The following is a 20,308-nucleotide window of genomic DNA, read 5'->3' as shown; positions in this document are numbered from 1 at the left end:
CCCCGGGTTGACCAGTGTGTCATGTAGCTTTCAGGCTCCTGTATCTTTTCCCAGAAGATAGAAGAGAGTATTTGGAATGGCCAGGGTGCAGGCATCCTTGATAACACATCCAGTCTTCCTGATGGAACGCACCGTCAAGATGGAATGGATAAAAGGAAATAACGAGCCCATGGAATGGGCTATTCACCACTTTCTCCAGGCTCACATGGTTATGAGCAGGGCAGTAGCTATATCAGGCTGAAATGCATCACATTAGAATAATCTCCAGAGCGCACATGTAAAACTTCAAGAGAATTCTCATGGACATGCTGTGCCTGCTCAAACCCTTTTGTCAATTGTCTTTCCACAGACGGTGCTGACTGCTTCCAGCATTTCCTGTTTTTATCTCAGATATCCAGGATCTGCGGGATATCCACTCAGTTAATTTACCCTATCCTAAAATAATCACTCCTTTCCCGGATGTATCATCTTATTCTTAGGATGAAGTCCAAGGGTGGGTGATGATATCTACGACAGTTTCCCGCTATTTCATAGTCATTCTTTTCACCTGCAGCCCAACAGTGAATGTAATCAGGATTATTAACAATAGAAACCAGTCCAACAAAGACTAATTATTTGCTAACCCAGTGGGTAATGTCCATGGAACCTTCCGCAGCCTTCAGATGCTGTGTTAAATTGCATCGACTAGATAGCTGCCATAGATTTGATGGGTAGTACTCCAGTACTCCAGTACTCTGAATCTAACCTGCACCTTGAATCACATCTAAGATTTTGCTGGTTTCTTATAGCTCAGTTCTGCATTTATTTCTCAAGTTTACTTTTACGACCAGTGTTGATACTTGATCCAGTGGCTTTCCATTTTCTTTGACTAACTACATAAGGGAGAATCCCCTTTGTAACTGGTTGGTTGTAGCGTTGTTGAATTCTGTACCTCATGTTGAGTGACTCAGATTGGATAGGACAGCTGAAGCTATTTGAAAAAGCCATTTTCCTCCACGGCCTGTATCGTGGTGTCGCTGGTAGAAACATTGCCTACCAGTGCCCGAGACACCGGTTCAGTTCTGACTGGGTCAGAGTCATATAACAGCCCCTTCGGCCCAACCAAGATGCCCCATCTAGCCCCACTTACCTGTGCTTGGCCCACATCCCTCTAAATCTTTCCTATACATTTACCTGTCCAATGTATTTTAAATATTGTTATTATACTTGTATCAACTATTTCCTCTGAGCATTTGTTCCATATGTTCCATACCCTCTGTTAACTGCCCTGACAGACTCATTGTTTTTACCTGCTCCGGTCCCACTGAACTCATCACCAAATACCTTTATTCTATCCCATCTCCCCATGTCCAATCCCTTCCAATCTACATCCAAGACGCCTCGCGCACCCTTTAACTCTTTAACAACTTTTCTCGGCCCCCATTCACTCATCTTTACCGTGGACATCCAGTCCCACTACATCTCCATCCCCCACCAGGAAGGTCTCAACGCCCTTTGTTTCTTCCTTAAACATAGACCCAACCAATTACCCTCAACCAACACTCTCCTATTCCTGGCCGACACTGGTCCTATCATTCAACTCTTTCTCCTCTACAACAACGATCGTAGCGGGGTTACCTCCTGCACCCATTTAGAACCCACGGACTTTATTGACTTCACTACTAACTTCCACCCTGCCCTCAAATTCGCCTGGACGATCTCAGGCACCTCTCTCCCCTTTCTTAATCTCTCTTTCTCCATCACAGGAGACAGAATTATCTACTACAAACCTACTGGCACACTCTTAACTACACTTTCTCCCACTTTGCCTCTTGCAAAGACGCTACCCCCTACTCTAATTTCTTCCGTCTCCGAAGCATTTGCTTCCAAAAAGAGGTTTTCCGTACAAGGTCATCCGAGATGTCCTCATTCTTCAGTGAACATGGCCTATCATAGATGAATCCCTCACCCGTGTCTCTTCCGCATCCTGGAATTTTGCTCACTCCCTCTCTCCACAGACGCAACAAGGACAGAGTTTCCCTGGTCTCCATGAGCCTCCGCATTCAATACATTCTCCGCCAACATTTCCGTCACTTCCAACATGATCTCATCACTGATCACGTCTTCCTATCTCCATAACCTTTCCACCTTCCGCAGAGACCATTCTCTCTGCAACTCTTTAGTTCACTCAACCCTTCCCACCCAAGCCACCCCCTCCCCAGGCACCTTCCCCTGCAACTGTAATAGATGTAACACCAGCCTTTAAACCTCCTGCCTCGACTCCATCCAGCGACCCTGACAGTCCTTCCAGATGAGACAGAGGTTCACATGCACCTCATCCACCCTCATCTACTGCATTCAGTGTTCCCAATGTGGATTCAGCGACCGTTTAGCTGAAGACTTTGGCTTGGTCCGCCAAGGCCTACTGGATCTCCTAGTTGTTAACCACTTTAACTTCCCTTCCCATTTCCAAACTGACCTTTCTGACCTGGGCTTTCTCCGTCACCAGAGTGTGGCCTCACTCAAATTGGAAGAAAGAGCACCTCATATTTTGCTTAGGTAGCTTACAACCCAGCAGTATGAATGTTGAATCCCCCTCCCCTCCTCCACTAAATGTCTGTTCACCATTTCCACAGTTCACAATGATGTATTCCTCTTGGGCTCACACCATCTCTAGCTAACAATCGGCCTAACAGATCTCTCCTTGAGGTCATCAGTTGCTGGCCCTGATTTGGCCTGGTTTTGTTTTCCTTGTTTGCAGTCCCCCGTTCCCCCCCCCCCCCCCCCCCCCCCCCCCCCCCCCCACACACACACTACACTACACTACACTACACTACACTACACTACACTACACTACAACACAGCAGTCTGAAGAAGGGTCCCGATTCAAAATATCAATTTTCTCCAGAGATGCTGCCTAACCTACTCCAGCTTTCTTTTTTTATCTTTGAGATTATTTAAGGGTTAAATGGGCAGTTAATATTTGGCACAGACTTAGTGGGCCAAAGGACCCGTTTCCATGCTGTGTCTATGTGTCTCTGTATTTCTCTCCATAGCTCTGTCATGTGTATCTTGGAATAATGGGGGCCAACTTTGAATTCATGCTCCATTAACTTAGGTGCAACTTTATGCTCTGATATATCATTCATCCACCAGTGAAGGGAATAGGACTAAGTACAATCTCTTCCAAATTTCCACGGTCAAAGAATTCAACGTCATTTGAGCAAAATAAGCCAGAAAATGTGTTCCAAGGGCTGGGCATTCAGAGCATAGCATGCAAAAGTAGTTCTCACAGTGCCTTTAGAACATCACAATTTTAAAGGACGAAAGAAAGGGCAAAGCAAGTAACATAAAATTCTGATGAAGGGTCTCGACCCGAAACGTCACCTTTTAGTTTTAGTTTTAGAGATACAGCACGGAAACAGACCCATCCTGTGCCCACCGTGTCCACATCAACCAGCGATCCCCGCACATTATCACTACCCTAGACAGACTAGGGACTATTTTACATTTATACATTTGACCTCTAAACCTGTACATCCATGAAGTGTGCGAAACTGATGATTTCGGGAAAAAACCCACACAGGTCACGGGGAGATCGTAGTCAGGATCAGGATCGAACCCTGGTCTCTGGCGCTGTTAGGCAGCAACTCTATCGCGACGCCACCGTGCCACCTATTCCTTTTCACCAGAGATGTTGTCTGACCCGCCGAGTTACTCCAGCTTTTTGTATCTATCTTTTAACATAAAATTCATGTTTTTATTTGTCACTTCAGACAGGTGCTATGAATCAGCAAACGAGCCTTTCAGCCCAGGTGGAGATCTGCTGGAATATTTGCTTCAAAGTGGAATTATTGAGAGGAAGGATGGCCTACTGGTGACATGGCACCATGCTGCAAACAGCAAGCACCAGATGGAAAAAGCTCTGAACAGTAAGTATTCAAAGCAACTATCTTTTTTAACAAAAAATCTGCATTTTCTCTGTGGCAGTAATACAATATTGTGTATATTTTCTCTTTTGAACTATCTGTTGTACTCCCGTACAGTATGATCTAACTGGACAGTACGCAAAACAAATGTTTACACTGTATCTCAGTACACGTGACAATATTAAACCAATACAAAAATTATAGAATAGGGCAGTTTACCAGAGCATAAATTATCAAACAAACAGGATGTATGGTCAAGAGATAATCAAGATGTTTCCACAAGACTGAGAAATGTATGAAAATCTACGGTTGAATTCATAATGAAAACTGCAAGGAGAGAAACAGCTTGCCTCATTTTTTTCACAATGGTCACAGCCCAAGTGCCATCTTTGTTCTCATGGACACCACGTCATTTGATGGGAATCCCTCCACAATCAATCCCTCGATTATTCACATGTCTAGTTTGCAATCCTGACTTGTTCTCTACAAGCATCATCCCACATCCGATTTATCCTTTGTAGGGAAGGATCATATTCCTGGAGAATTTTATTATTTTACTCTACAGTCTTGCCACAATCAGTGAAAGAGTGGTTCCGTTCAGATTTCAGAGATACTGCGTGGAAACAGGCCCTTTGGCCCACCTAGTCCGCGCCGATCATCAGTCACCCGTACACTAGCTCTAGACTATCCCACTTTTGCAGCCTACACACTAAGGGTAATTAACCTACAAAATACAGAGGTCAATTCACCTACAAAACCTGCAACTCTTTGGGGTGTGGGAGGAAATCCACACAGTCACAGGGAGAACATGCAAACTCCACACAGACAGGACTCGGGGTCAGGATCAAACCAGGTCTCTGGCACAGTGAGGCAGCAACTCTACGCTGCGCCATTGTGCTGCACTAGGATTGGTAAAAAAACAATTATAATTGACCTTCATTGAATTCTTTAGAGATTCTCTGAAAAAGATAGAGAGAATAGCCTGAGAAAACAGGATTAGCATGGAGAGAAATAGAGAGCAAAGAACAGCTCAAATGAACTGTAGAGAAACAAAACCAAATGGTACGTTCAACGCAAGATGTTCCTTGTGCAGCCACAAGGATGGCTCCGTGCAGTTATACAGGGCCTTGGTGAGAACAGGCCTGGAGAAATGTATGTAGTATTGGTCTCCTTATCAATGGGATTGGTAGACGAAGAAAGATTGAATAAACTAGGCCTGTAGTCGCCAGAATTTACAACTATGAGAGGTGAACATGTACAATGAAAACATAGAAGAGTAGAGCACAATAGGCCCTTCAGCCCACAATGTCTGTGCCGAACATAATAACAAGACCAACACTTATCTACCTGCACATCCCTCTATTCCCTGCGTTTCCATATGCCTAACTAAAAGTCTTTTAAATCCCAGTAATGTATCTGCTTCAACCACCATCCCCAGTATCAGTATCAGTATCAGTATATCTTTATTGTTATTTCCTGAGTACTCACATACCCAGAGGAAACAAAAAAACGTTGCTCAACCACTGTCCGTTCAGTGTGCAGTACAAATAACAACAAGTAAATAGAAATAAAAATACATATATCATGAACAAATTAAATTAAACACTCTACTCTCTACTAAACATCAACAGGCGTTCCGATCGACAGCTGCTGCAGTGTGTCCAGGTTGGTGGTTGGTGCGCGATACTTTGGCAGGGGGCTAAGTCCGTTTATCAGTCTTATAGCCTGCGGGAAGAAGCTGAGGAGCATCCTGCTGGTTTTGCAGCTAATGCTCCTGTACCTCTTCCCAGATGGCAGGATGGAGAATATGTGATGCGATGGGTGGTAGGGGTCTTTAATGATGGAGATGGCTCTGTTGATACATCTCTTCCTGAATATGTCCAGCAAGAAAGGGAGTGGAGCACCAATAATCCTGCTGGCGGTCTTCACAATCCTGTCAAGTTGGTGCCGTTCGTACGCCTTGCAGCTCCCGAACCAGGAAGTGGTGCCGTTGGTTAATGTGCTCTCGATTGGCCCCCTATAAAAAGTTCGTAGATGTGTAGTGGGGAGACCTGCTTTACGTAGTCTTCGGAGATGGTGTAGTCGCTGCTGGGCTCTCTTGACCAGTGCTGTGGTGTTGGTTGTGGACATCAGGTCATCTGACAGGTGGAGTCCTAGGAACTTCACGCTGCTGACCCTTTCCACATCAGCTCCATCGATGTGCAGAGGTGTATGGTGTTGTTTCCCCGCCCTCCTGAAGTCAACCACCATCTCCTTAGTTTTTCTCACGTTGAGAATGAGGTTGTGGGATTTGCACCATCCTGTGAGCAGCTCCACCTCCATCCTGTACGCCGACTCATCATTGTCACTGATGAGACCCACCACTGTTGTGTCATCAGCGAACTTGTTGATGAAGTTGTTATTGAGTCTAGCAGTACAGTCGTGTGTAAGCAGACTAAACAACAGGGGGCTTAGGACACAGCCTTGGGGCGAGCCAGTGCTCACGGCTATGGTTTTTGATGTCCTACTGCCCATCCTGACTGTCTGCTGCCGTTGTGATAGAAAGTTCAGGACCCAGTTACATGTGCCAGCATCAACCCCCAATAGCTCCAACTTCTCCACCAGCTGCTGCGGAATGATTGTGTTAAACGCAGAGCTGAAGTCTATGAAGAGGATCCTGGCATAAGTATTTTTCCGATCAAGGTGTGACAGTACGAGGTTCAGTGTTGTTGAGACTGCGTCCTCTGTGGATCGGTTGGCTCTGTAGGCGAACTGCAGTGGGTCTAGGTCGGCAGGTAGACTATTTTTGATGTGCTGCATAACCAGTCGCTCAAAACACTTCATTACAATGGGTGTTAGAGCCACTGGTCGAAAGTCATTATGGCAGGCTGGGTTTGGTTTCTTCGGGACAGGGACGATGGTGGCACTCTTAAGACAGTTGGGCACTACTGCCTGGCTGAGTGAGATGTTAAAAATGTCTGTGAAGACATCTTTCAGTTGCTCGGCGCAGTCTCTTAAAACGCATCCAGGAATGTTGTCCGGCCCTGCAGCTTTGCGTGGATTGATGCTGGCAAAGGCCTTTTTAACTCCGGCTGCGGACAGCCTGAGCGACTGGTCACTGGGAGATGGCAGTAGTGCACGTGTCTGGGTGCTGTTTTTAACCTCAAACCGCGCGTAGAACTCGTTCAGTTCATCTGGTAGAGAGGGGTCGTTTTGGCCTATCCGCAGCGGGGGGGGGCTTGTAGTCAGTGATGGTATGAAATCCCTGCCACAAGCGACGTGTGTCTTTGTCATTTTCGAAGTGGCTATTAAGTTTTTTCACATACAGCCTCTTCGCTGTAGTGTGTTCCAGGCACTCACCATCTTCTGTGTAATAAAACCTGCCCTGCGCATCTCCTTTAAGCTTTGCCCCTCTCATTGTAAACCTATCCTCTCTAGTATTTGATGTTTCCATCATGGGGGGGGGTGTCAATTATTATAGGGCTTGGTGGACTGGATGCAGGGAGGATAATTCTCAGAGTGGTGAAGTCTAGAAACAGGTGTCACATGGAATAGCCCGGGATATGTAGGACTGAGGTGAGGAAGCATTTCCCCCCGCAGTGGTGGTGAACCTGTGGAATATTCGACCACAGATGGCACTGAACATATTTCACAAAGAAATAAGACACTTTTCCAGAAATAAAATGCATCAACAGATATGGAGAGTGAGTGGGAATATTATGTTTCAGATAGAGGATCAGCCATGATTTAAGTGACAGAGCACACTAGAGGAATCAGCTTGCTCAGATTGTTCAATGTTCTATATATTATTAGAAGCACTCTGGAAATGGCAACCTTAACCTTTGTGCTCTAGATTAATAGAGTAGGTTTTAAAACTGCAAACATCTGATTCAGCAGCAAGGGAGTTAGTTATTAACACAATATATTAGTTACATATTTATGTATTAGTTATAGTTATAGTTGTCCCAGTTTCAGACAGTTGTATCAGGGAGTTTGATATTTAAGATTTGTGACTAATTCAAATGCCATACGGTGAATGTGCTACTGTTAAGACAAAACTATTGCAATCTGATTTATTTCAAGGATTTTGAAATCCTGCTAAATCCTACAGCAGGATTTAGGCATCTGGCCTTTTGCTGTAGATTATAACTTCAGTAGATGCTAAATTATTACACCTAGTAGAAACATGAAAATAAAATGCAGCATTTTATCAAGTCTGATAAGTGAAGCCTCTGCTTTCATTAGTAGAAACAAAGAACTGCAGGTACTGGTTTACAAAAGAAGATACAAAGTTCTGGAGCAGCTCAACGGGTCAGACAGCATCTCTGGGGAGCAGGAAGAATCCATGTTCTCGTGAGAATGATGCCTGACCCGGCTGAGTAACTCCAGCACTTTGTGTCTGCAGTCATTAGTTATTGAGGATATTTTTTCAGGCACTAGTATGGAAGAACCAAAACAGACTGCTGGATGAAACTCCTGTGGGACAAGCAGCATCTGTGGAGGCAAAAGGTGCAAGCTGACATTTCAGGTCAAGTCTCTACCCAAAACATTAGTTTACATATTTTGCCTTTCGCAGGTGCAGCTTGACCTACTGAGTTCTTCCACTGTTCTGTTTTTTGTTCGAGATTTCGGCCTCTGCAGACTCTTTTGTTGCTGCTGTGAAAGTTTTAAAGAAAGCTGTTCCCGATCCAAGCAAACACGAGTACATGAACTAGCAGTATCACTAGGTTAGCTTCAGTTAACTGAAGGCCACTTCCATTTCACCAACACACTAAAAATAAATTGTCTTGCAGAAGTGATTAGTTTGCTGCTGTGATTCTATTGACTTGCAGCAGTTCTAAGCCTGCCACTCATCCAGTATGGTGAAGAGCATTGAATAGATGGTTTGGTACACATAAAACTTCAAAGTCTTCCTTTTGAAGTTCATCTCAAATGACTAACCATATCGGGATATCCACTGCATAATATGGATGAAATTACCACCTTCAAAGCTGTGAAAATGAATGGCTGAATGTGGCAATCTTACTGCTGAATTGGCTCAATACTCCTTTGGAATTAAGCCAGGAGAATCCAAGGTCCCAGGATCAATATCTTGAATGTGCTGAGATAGCTGTTGTCAGCCAAAGCAGAGGCAGGAACATATCTCTCCTACATCAGACACCTATGCATTGACTACAGCTTTGCTTTCGATACCATTATCCCATCCAAGATCATCTCCAAACTCTTGGAACTTGGAGTCAGCACTCCCCTCCGTAACTGGATCCTCGACCTCCTGACCAACAAGTCATCCTCTGATAATCCTCGACACTGGTGCACTGCAAGGATGCATTCTCAGCTTCCTTCTATACTCCTTGTACACTCTCAATTGGGCATCCAAGTACCAATCCAACTCAATCTACAGGTTTGCAGATGACACCACTGTGGTGGGCCAGATATTGAATATTGATGAGAGGGAGTACAGAAAAGGAGATTGAGAGCCTCGTAACCTGGTGCCAAGACAACAACCTCTACCTCAATGTCAGCAAGAGAAAGGAGATAGTGATTGACTTCAGGACGTGAAGCGGTACACACACCCCAGTACATTGATTGTGCCAAAATGGAGATGGTTAAAAGCTTCAAGTTCCTAGGAATAAATATCACCAGCAAATTTGTCCTGGACCAGCCACATCAAAGCTATGGCCAAGAAAGTGCACTAATGCCTCTATTTCCTTAGAAGGCCTAGGAAGTTCGGCATATCTCCAACAACCCTCGCCAACATTTACAGTTGCACGATAGAAAGCATCTTATCAGGATGCATCACAGCCTGGTTTGGGAACTGCTCTGTCCAAAACTGCAAGAAATTGCAGAGAGCTGTGGATGTAGCCCAGACCATCACACAAATCAGCCTCCCTTCCATCAACTGCATCCACACTTCATGCTGCCTCGGCAAGGACACCAGCATAATCAAGGATGGGGCTCACCCCGGTCACTCCCTCTTCTCCCCTCCCCATCAGGCAGGAGATACAGATGTTTGAAAACACATACCTCCAGATTCAAGGACAGTTTCTTTCCAGTTCTTATCAGGCAACTGAACGGTGCTCACATTAGCTAAAGTCTGGTCTTGACCTCATTGGAGACATTTAAACTGTCTTTAATCGGACTTCAATGTCATATCTATGCACTAAACGTTGTACCCTTTATCCTTTATTTTTGCACTGGGGACGACTTGGTAGTATTCACGGATAATCTTTTCCTGGACTGGATAGCAAGCATTCGTAATAAGGTGGATGAGTTGAATGTGCAGGTAGCTATTAATGACTATGATATAGTTGGGATCACGGAGACATGGCTCCAGGGTGACCAAGGCTGGGAGCTAAACATCCAGGGATATTCATGAGGGATAGAGAGAAAGGAAAAGGAGGTGGGGTAGCGTTACTGAATAGAGAGGAGATTAATGCAATGGAAAGGAAGGACATTAGTTTGGAGGATGTGGAATCGGTATGGGTAGAGCTGCGAAACACTAAGGGGCAGAAAACGCTGGTGGGAGTTGTGTACAGGCCACCTAACAGTAGTAGTGAAGTTGGAGATGGTATCAAACAGGAAATTAGAAATGCGTGCGACAAAGGCAAAACAGTCATAATGGGTGACTTCAATCTACATATAGATTGGATGAATCAAATTGGCTGGGGTGCTGAGGAAGAGGATTTCTTGGAATGTATGCGGGATAGTTATCTAAATCAACATGTAGAGGAACCAACGAGAGAGCAGGCTATTTTAGACTGGGTATTGAGTAATGAGGAAGGGTTAGTTAGCAGTCTTGTTGTACGTGCCCCCTTGGGCAAGAGTGACCATAATATGGTTGAGTTCTTCATTAGGATGGAGAGTGACATTGTTAATTCAGAAACAATGGTTCTGAACTTAAAGAAAGGTAACTTTGAGGGTATGAGACGTGAATTGGCCAAGATTGACTGGCAATTAATTCTAAAAGGGTTGACGGTGGATATGCAATGGAAGACATTTAAAGACTGCATGGATGAACTACAAAAAATGTTCATCCCAGTTTGGCAAAAGAATAAATCAGGGAAGGTAGTACATCCGTGGATAACAAGGGAAATCAGGGATAGTATCAAAGCGAAGGATGATGCGTACAAATTAGCCAGAAAAAGCAGCATACCGGAGGACTGAGAGAAATTCGGAGACCAGCAGAGGAGGACAAAGGGCTTAATTAGGAAAGGAAAAATAGATTATGAAAGAAAACTGGCAGGGAACATAAAAACTGACTGCAAAAGTTTTTATAGATGTGTAAAAAGAAAGAGATTAGTTAAAACAAATGTAGGTCCCTTGCAGTCAGAAACAGGTGAGTTGATCATGGGGAACAAGGATATGGCGGACCAATTGAATAACTGCTTTGGTTCCGTCTTCACTAAGGAAGACATAAATAATTTGCCGGAAATAGCAGGGGACCGCGGGTCAAAGGAGTTGGAGGAATTGAGTGAAATCCAGGTTAGCCGGGAAGTGGTGTTGGGTAAATTGAATGGATTAAAGGCCGATAAATCCCCAGGGCCAGATAGGCTGCATCCCAGAGTACTTAAGGAAGTAGCTCCAGAAATAGTGGATGCATTAGTAATAATCTTTCAAAACTCTTTAGATTCTGGAGTAGTTCCTGACGATTGGCGGGTAGCAAACGTATCCCACTTTTTAAGAAGGGAGGGAGAGAGAAAACGGGGAATTACAGACCAGTTAGTCTAACACCGGTAGTGGGGAAACTGCTAGAGTCAGTTATTAAAGATGGGATAGCAGCACATTTGGAAAGTGGTGAAATCATTGGACGAAAGGTAAATCATGTCTGACGAATCTTATAGAATTTTTCGAGGATGTAATTAGTAGCGTGGATAGGGGAGAACCAGTGGATGTGGTGTATCTGGACTTCCAGAAGGCTTTTGACAAGGTCCCACGTAAGAGATTAGTATACAAACGTAAAGCACACGGCATTGGGAGTTCAGTATTGATGTGGATAGAGAACTGGCTGGCAAACAGGAAGCAAAGAGTAGGAGTAAACGGGTCCTTTTCACAATGGCAGGCAGTGACTAGTGGGGTCACTGGCCGCAAGGCTCAGTGCTGGGATCCCAGCTATTTACAATATATATTAATGATCTGGATGAGGGAATTGAAGGCAATATCTCCAAGTTTGCAGATGACACTAAGCTGGGGGGCAGTGTTAGCTGTGAGGAGGATGCTAGGAGACTGCAAGGTGACTTGGATAGGCTGGGTGAGTGGGCAAATGTTTGGCAGATGCAGTATAATGTGGATAAATGTGAGGTTATCCATTTTGGTGGCAAAAACGGGAAAGCAGATTATTATCTAAATGGTGGCCGATTGGGAAAGGGGGAGATGCAGCGAGACCTGGGTGTCATGGTACACCAGTCATTGAAGGTAGGCATGCAGGTGCAGCAGGCAGTAAAGAAAGCAAATGGTATGTTAGCTTTCATTGCAAAAGGATTTGAGTATAGGAGCAGGGAGGTTCTACTGCAGTTGTACAGGGTCTTGGTGAGACCACACCTGGAGTATTGTGTACAGTTTTGGTCTCCAAATCTGAGGAAGGACATTATTGCCATAGAGGGAGTGCAGAGACGGTTCACCACACTGATTCCTGGGATGTCAGGACTGTCTTATGAAGAAAGACTGGATAGACTTGGTTTATACTCTCTAGAATTTAGGAGATTGAGAGGGGATCTTATAGAAACTTACAAAATTCTTAATGGGTTGGACAGGCTAGATGCAGGAAGATTGTTCCCGATGTTGGGGAAGTCCAGGACAAGGGGTCACAGCTTAAGGATAAGGGGGAAATCCTTTAAAACCGAGATGAGAAGAACTTTTTTCACACAGAGTGGTGAATCTCTGGAACTCTCTGCCACAGAGGGTAGTTGAGGCCAGTTCATTGGCTATATTTTAGAGGGAGTTAGATGTGGCCCTTGTGGCTAAGGGGATCAGGGGGTATGGAGAGAAGGCAGGTACGGAATACTGAGTTGGATGATCAGCCATGATCATATTGAATGGCGGTGCAGGCTCGAAGGGCCGAATGGCCTACTCCTGCACCTAATTTCTATGTTTCTATGTTCTATGTTTCAAACAAAAGCTTTTCACTGCGCCTTGGTACACGAGACAATAATAAACATACCGTCTGTTATGGTGACCCTGCACAGGCATGGAATTTAAATAATACTTCCATGGTAGAAAATCATTCCAGGTGCTTCATAGCAGAACAGCAAAAACAGCAAAATCTCTAATTGGGCAGTTCTGGTTGGAGAGGAGCTGTGTAAAGGATCACTGGTCGAGAACCAAGTGAAGTGGAGAAATTGTTTATTTGTTGTGTTCCTCGTGCTCGTTCTGCACAACAACATAGAAACAATAAACAATAGACAATAGGTGCAGGAGTAGGCCATTTGGCCCTTCACTGCCATTCAATGTGATCATGGCTGATCATCCCCAATCAGTACCCCGTTCCTGCCTTCTCCCCATATCCCCTGACTCCGCTATCTTTAAGAGCCCTATCCAGTTCTCACTTGAAAGTATCCAGAGAACCTCTGGGCAAAGAATTCCACACTCACAAATCTCTGTGTTAGAAAGTGTTTCCTCATCTCCGTTCAAAATGGCTTATCCCTTATTCTTACACTGTGACCCCTTGTTCTGGATTCTTATAGGTGCAGGTGCAGGTGCAGGACCATTCAGCCCTTTGTGCCAGCACCGCCATTCAATATGATTATGACTGATCATCTAAAATCAGTACCCCGTTCCCGCTTTGTCCCCATATCCCTCGATTCTCTTAGTCCTAAGAGCTATATCTAACTCTCTCTTGAAAACATCCAGTGAATTGGCCTCCACTGCCTTCTGTGGCAGAGAATTCCACAGATTCACAACTCTCTGGGTGAAAAGGTTTTTCCTCATCTCAGTCCTAAATGGCCTAGTCCTTATTCTTACACTGTGACCCCTTGTTCTGGATTCCTACACTGTGATGCCTGGCTCAACAGCTTCATGCCCGTGAATAGCTCTGCAGCCGATTGGAGCATTCCATACTTTTCCCACAGGCTATAAAGAGACCAAAACACACAAGCAGTAAACTCCTCCTGCACGGAATAATTTTTCTGTGTGATTATGTAAGTATATTTTACCTTACATGTTGGGTAGTTTGTCCATGGATAGCACTCTTTCCGATATCCCTGCAGACGATGCATGTATGGGTGGATGCAACTGAGAATGCTCAATAGTATCAATTGGCCAGGGTGAGGTTAGTTAAAGTGATTGATCCTACCGGGGCACCCAAAGCATAATTCTTCGTTAAAGTGGATACCAGTGTCACCTTTCCTTTCGTCACTGGTTGCCAAGAATGTCAATGTGTTACTGAAAGAAATATATTTATTTTCTCCTGACACGTTAATGTTTCATAGTTTTTAAACACAAATGTAACAATAACCTGTATGCAGGAAGGAACTGCAGATGCTGATAAACACCGAAGATAGACATGAAATACTGGAGTAACTCAGTGGGACAGGCAGCATCTCTGGAGAGAAGGAATGGGTGACTTTTCTTCCTCAGACTGAAGGGTCTCGACCCGAAACGTCACCCATTCCTTCTCTCCAGAGATGCTGCCTGTCCCACTGAGTTACTCCAGCATTTTGTGTGTATTTTAGATAATAGTAAGATTAAACGAGAACTTACCAGTTCGAAGTTTGATCTGTATTTTATGAGGAGTTACGATGAGGGATTATTTGAAGAACCCATCCAGCATGCATGCGCGACATACTTCAAAGCAGCGGTGTGGAATCACAGAAAGACACAATAATTGAAATAAACATAGTAAAGAAAAGGAGAACTTAAATACCAGTTGATCTCTATAATTGAGGGTGGGAGCGGAGGGCACGTAATCCCTCATCGTAACTCCTCATAAAATACAAATCAAACTTCGAACTGGTAAGTTCTCATTTAATCTTACTATTTTACTTCGGAATCACGTGAGTGACTACATGAAGATTTTAAAGCTCTGTGATTTCAAACCGTGTAACAGTTCATACTTCACTCGCTGCCGAAGTCATTCGAGGGAGGAAGTATGTTATCGTAATCAACCATGAATCTGTTTGTAAAACAATAATGGTGTTTATTAAACAATAGCAAAAACAAAAATGCTCCCCCGGGCTAAATTATATATTTGCAGATTCTAATACTTTCTCTGCAAACGATACAGGTTCTGCCAGCGGCTTGTTATAAAAAGTTTGGAACGTTTTCTCCCTAGACCACCCCGCTGTAGCTAGGATGTGGTCCATAGGCACGTCCATCCTCTTAGCCGCCGATGTGGATGCTGCCCTGGTGGAGTGAGATGTATACACATTAGTATTTACTCCAGCAGCTCCCATTACCTGCTTGAGCCATCTTGAGATAGTTTGGCTCGTCACCCGACCATGAGGTTTCTTGTGGCTGACCCATAAGGCTTTTCCTCTCCCTCGGGGATTTCTTGTTGTGTCGATGTAATTCAATAAGTGGGTCATGACACATAACCATGGTTCAGGTGGGTATGCCCGGAATTCCATGACTGGACCTAATGTTCCTGGTCTGCTCTGTTTGATCAGCTCCTGAATGGTAAATGAGACACGGTCTGGTGTTATACCCATATTGTCCAATCGTAGTAGGTGGAGGGACTGGACTCTTTGTGCTGAGACAAGTGCCATCAGCATGACCGTCTTCACGGTTAGTTGTTCCAGGGTGAGGGACCTGGCTGGTGACCATCCCCTAAGGTATGTCAGGACCACACTGACATCCCAGATTTGGGTGTACCTGGGTCTGGGGGGATTGGAGTTGAATACGCCTCTCATGAGTTTGATCATTTGTGATAGACCTCCATGCTTCCACAAACAGGTGTAATCTCCCCCCTGTTAGTATAGATCCCCCACTTTTTATATGCTGGTAGGAACCAGACCCACCTACCTCCATGGTTATGGGTGTGTTCCCTTCTTCTGTTTCTTCGTTGGACGTTGTGCTGTCGGATGTGCTGCTGGTTGGGGGTGGCGCATTTTCCATGGGGTCCGCTCTGGGCCCTGGCCTACAAAAGGCTTTCGGGGATGGTATGCGGACCCCGAGCTTTCACCAGTCCCATGAGGTTGACGTCAACTGGTGGACGCGGTGGCGTACTGCCGTCTGGGTTTTGTGGGTCTGCTCGTTCCGGGGCCTGCCCTCATGAGGCCAAATGTTTTGGACTCTTCTTCCAGGTCCTTTACTTTTTTAGAGATGTCCTTACCAAAAAACAGGATTTGTGGCTCTGAGGCTGGGGTTTTGCACAATCCTGCAAAATTTGGGGTTGAGGGCAGGTCTTATTATCTCCTTACGGAGGTTGTTTATCTCGTATTGGGTGTTGCACAGCAGAGCTAATGTGTCTTGCTGGTTTGTGGTCATGTCCACCCCATCCACAGAACGAGCATAAGATGTAATGGCTGACGTCAGGAGTCTGAGAATACGCTGTAATTTTAGTTCTTGATTGCGGATGTTCTGCCCAACGTACCCCCAGATTTGGCTGTTAACGGCCGGTTGCGCATGCGTGCTGGACGGGTTCTTCACGTAGTCGCTCATGTGACTCCGAAGTAAAACAATAACCTATTGACTACTGTTTCAACAGCGATAATTATCTCCTTAACATTAACAATTTGAGTTTGCAATAGGAGCATATTCCAAATGTCCGAGAATCTCTTTGAATATTAAAATAATGGTGGCTGGTCTGAGGGGGGTGAGCACAGAAAACCAGACAGCCAAAATATGCCTCTTTTGTTACAGGCTCTCTGAAAATACAAACAACCAGAATATGAATTCACAAAATAGGCATTTCCTGAACTGTGTATTATGTTACAAGGATACATCTTTAAGGAAGATTCATTCAGGAGATGACAACTTACTGCCTTCCCTCAAGAATAAAGAGAGTTTTAATTGTCAAATGAACCAAGACGGGAACAATGAAATTATTTCTTGCTGCAGATTTACCGGCAGATTAACACAGCACCACAACAAATAACCATACAACAGACAATAATACAATAAATGAACAGTTATGCTAGGTAACCAGACCATAAAAGTGCAAGTAAAAAGGACATAGTGCAAACTATACAAAGTCCATAGTAGTTCTGTGCTGATGAGGTCTGTAGTTAGAATTGTGCAAGGTGCTTCAAATGCCTCCTAGTTGATGGGAAGAAGCTGGTTTTGAACTTGAAGGTAACATTTATAGGCTCCTACACTTTATTCCTGATGGTAGCAATGAGATGAGAGCGTGGCTGGGATGGTGTGAGTGTATGTTGACATTAGCTGCCTTCTTGAGGCAGTACTTCCAATGCATTGCTTCATGGTTGGGGAGGACAATCTCATCACGGTGGTTCAATGAGGGCCATTTAAAAGAAGCACTTTTTTATCAACTTCCCTTGCTTAGTTACAATTGCACCGAATCCGAATGTCCCGCACCCGATGACACAAGAGATTGCTTTTACAGTTTCTAAAGCAAATGGAACAGTTATGCTAGGTGACAGAGGTTATGGGGAGAAGGCAGGATAATGGGGTTAGGAGGGAGAGATAGATCAGCCATGATTGACTGGCGGAGTAGACTTGATGGGCCGAATGGCCCAACTGTACTCCTATCACTTATGACCTTTTGACCTAAGTAATTCAATGACACCCGCAGCCTGGTAAATGGTAAACGGCAGAGAAAATGATGTCTGTTTGATTACTGCAGGGAGGTTACACGTAAACACATTTTTTTGAAGACTGGTTCTCATTTGGAAGAACTGGATTTACACCGCTTCCCCACAAATTCCATAACTCCTGAATGACAGCACATGCCTAATAATCCCCAACAGTTTCCCTTTTCGGTCTGCTCTGCAATCACCGTCTCCTCCTTCATAATATGCCCCAGGATCCCCATGATAATGTGCCACCACCCACACTTCTTCTCTCCATTGATGTGATATTCTACCTTGACTCTCAGATCTTTGCATCATCCCTGTCTCTCCTACCCCTTTCCAACCTCCTCGCCTTTACCTGATCACCACCTTGCAGCAGTTTCCCTTCCAGGCTGCTAACCCTCCCTTCAGCCCAACATGTCTGTCCCTTTCCTTGCAGTCAGCTCACCAATCACTTATCACTGATTATCGTGCTCCTGCTCACAACATTATGCTCACAACTCTCTTTGCAATCTCCAATTCCATAATAATTGGAGATCAGGGGGCCCAAAGGTATTATGTATGCAAGATTGCTTCTGCTTTGCAAGAAGACAACTTTGCCCAAACAGATGTGGAAGAATTTGAAGCACTTGGATTTTGGTGACTGTTACTGCCTCATTGCACGTGTGTTTCCAGGTAGTGCCATGGTCCTGGAAGCTGATGTCAACATTGAAGGACTCAACACTCGAAATGAGACTGGCATCCCTATCATGGCTCATCCACCTGACATCTACAGTGACAACACCTTTCAGGAGTGGCTGGACATTGTAATCAGTTCCAAAAGAGGTAAAACTTATCTAAGTTACTCCCAATAAAATTAAGACTTTTCTCCTATCTTTCTATTTATGCCAGCGTAGATAATCCCTATAAACATTTTTAAACAGTGCGGAATTGCATTTGAAAGATACAGCGTTGAAAGATACACCTTTGACCCACCAAGTTCACATCAACCATCGGTCACCAGTTCACACTAGTTCTATGTTATCCCACTTTCACATCCACCCCCAGCAGACTAGGGGCAATTTACAGAGGCCAATTAACATAAAAACCCGCACATCTTTGGGATGTGGGAAGAAACTGGAGGAAACCCAGGTGATCACAGAGAAAACATGCAAACTCCACACAGACAGCACCCGAGGTTGAGATCAAACCCAGATCTCAGGCGCTGGGAGGCAGAAGCTTTACTAGCTATGCCACTATCGCCAATAGGTAATAGTTTTCTATCTCAAAATAAGTTTCCTTTGCTTGATAAAATGCTTGCCTTTTTGATTTGAGGAGGAAGGAAGAAACTGGAGAAACCCACGTTATCCACAGAGAAAACATGCAAACATCCTTCAAACACAGACAGCACCCGAGGTTGAGATCAAACCCAGATCTCAGGCGCTGGGAGGCAAAAGCTTTACTAGCTATGCCACTATCGCCAATAGGTAATAGTTTTCTATCTCAAAATAAGTTTCCTTTGCTTGATAAAATGCTTGCCTTTTTGATTTGAGGAGGAAGGAGGAACAGACTAGGAGAGATGTTTACGATTAATGCCACAATTAAAACCAAAACCATAACATTGGGTTTCAAACCAAGCTGTCATTACATCAAATGCCGGTTAAAAAATCTAGGGCCTAGTCTTGCAGGCCAATACTGGCCAGATTTGTCATCCACCATTACTACATGCCTGCACTTGCCGAGGTTGAACACTATTGACTGACCTTGCTCGACTTATCCATCCTCAAGTCCACACAGAGTTTAGATGCCAGCTTGACATTGGATAGTGAAGTGCTGGCATATATAGCCTTTGTATTGCTCTTATAGCCTTTGACAGATCAAAGCTGGGGGATGGTATGGCTTTTGTCAAGGCAAGGAAATAATTCTCATAGCTTTTAAATGCCTCCAACTTTCAGAAGCACTTAAAAAGGATTAAAATGGAAGGAAACAATTTTTAAAAATCAAGCCAATCACCAACACAAAGTAAAGAAAACATATAACAAAAGCTAAAATATAATAATCAAAAATAAATGCAGTAAATCTCAGCAGGTAAGGCAACATGTGTGGAGAGAGTAACAGAGAGAACATACAGGTCAATGTGGTCTCAAAACTATGCTAGTGTGGGGTGTAAGTGGTGATTCCAGAGTATATTTCTGGGGAACTCTAGCTTGACAGCTTTGTCATTTGACTCGACGAGGAGCTTGTTGATAGATGAGATTCCATCTGATGCATCCAGTAAGTCTCCAGCACAGCAGCAAGCCAGGAAGAATTATTTGTAGCTCATTTCACTGAAAATATTTGTTTTTACTATAATCTTTCTGGTAGATTGCACAGCAAAGGCACACCATGTACAGGTATTACTCCTGCAGAGGTCAGAGTGACCACTGAAATGGTGCATATATTGATTCTAAATGCGTGTTTCAGTAAGGAAGTGGAATTTTTCTCTGTTTGGAAAAAAGATATATCAACTCAGTTTTCCAAGATCAAAAAAAACATTTTTAGAAGGAGGCATGGGCTACCAAATCTAATCAGACATTCCCCTTGCTCATAACTTCTTCTCACTTGGCTACTTTATACCAATAACTTCAGTTTGAACAACTGAGAAAAGTTCAAGAAGGGATAAGAAAGTAAGGTCAGGGCCAATTGCTATCGGTGAGAGAGGGAAGGTGAATACTGAGGTCAAACTGTTGTATATGAATGTGCGAAGTATAAGAAATA

General features: G+C 44.2%; 1 protein-coding gene across 1 annotated transcript in view; it reads left to right on the top strand.

Moving 5' to 3' along the window:
- fam151a (family with sequence similarity 151 member A) overlaps positions 1 to 20,308 on the top strand; it is a 54,776-nt gene that overhangs the window by 11,113 nt on the left and 23,355 nt on the right. Inside the window, exons 2-3 of the mRNA XM_055642349.1 lie at positions 3,756 to 3,911; positions 18,248 to 18,397. Of these exons, the coding sequence (XP_055498324.1) occupies positions 3,756 to 3,911; positions 18,248 to 18,397 (306 nt within the window). The remainder of the gene's footprint in view (positions 1 to 3,755; positions 3,912 to 18,247; positions 18,398 to 20,308) is intronic.

This window comes from Leucoraja erinacea, chromosome 10 (assembly GCF_028641065.1).
Source record: "Leucoraja erinacea ecotype New England chromosome 10, Leri_hhj_1, whole genome shotgun sequence".
In the NCBI taxonomy this organism is placed as follows: Eukaryota; Metazoa; Chordata; class Chondrichthyes; order Rajiformes; family Rajidae; genus Leucoraja; species Leucoraja erinaceus.
The sequence above is the reverse complement of the archived record's forward strand: the minus strand, read 5'-3'. Positions and strand labels throughout refer to the sequence as shown.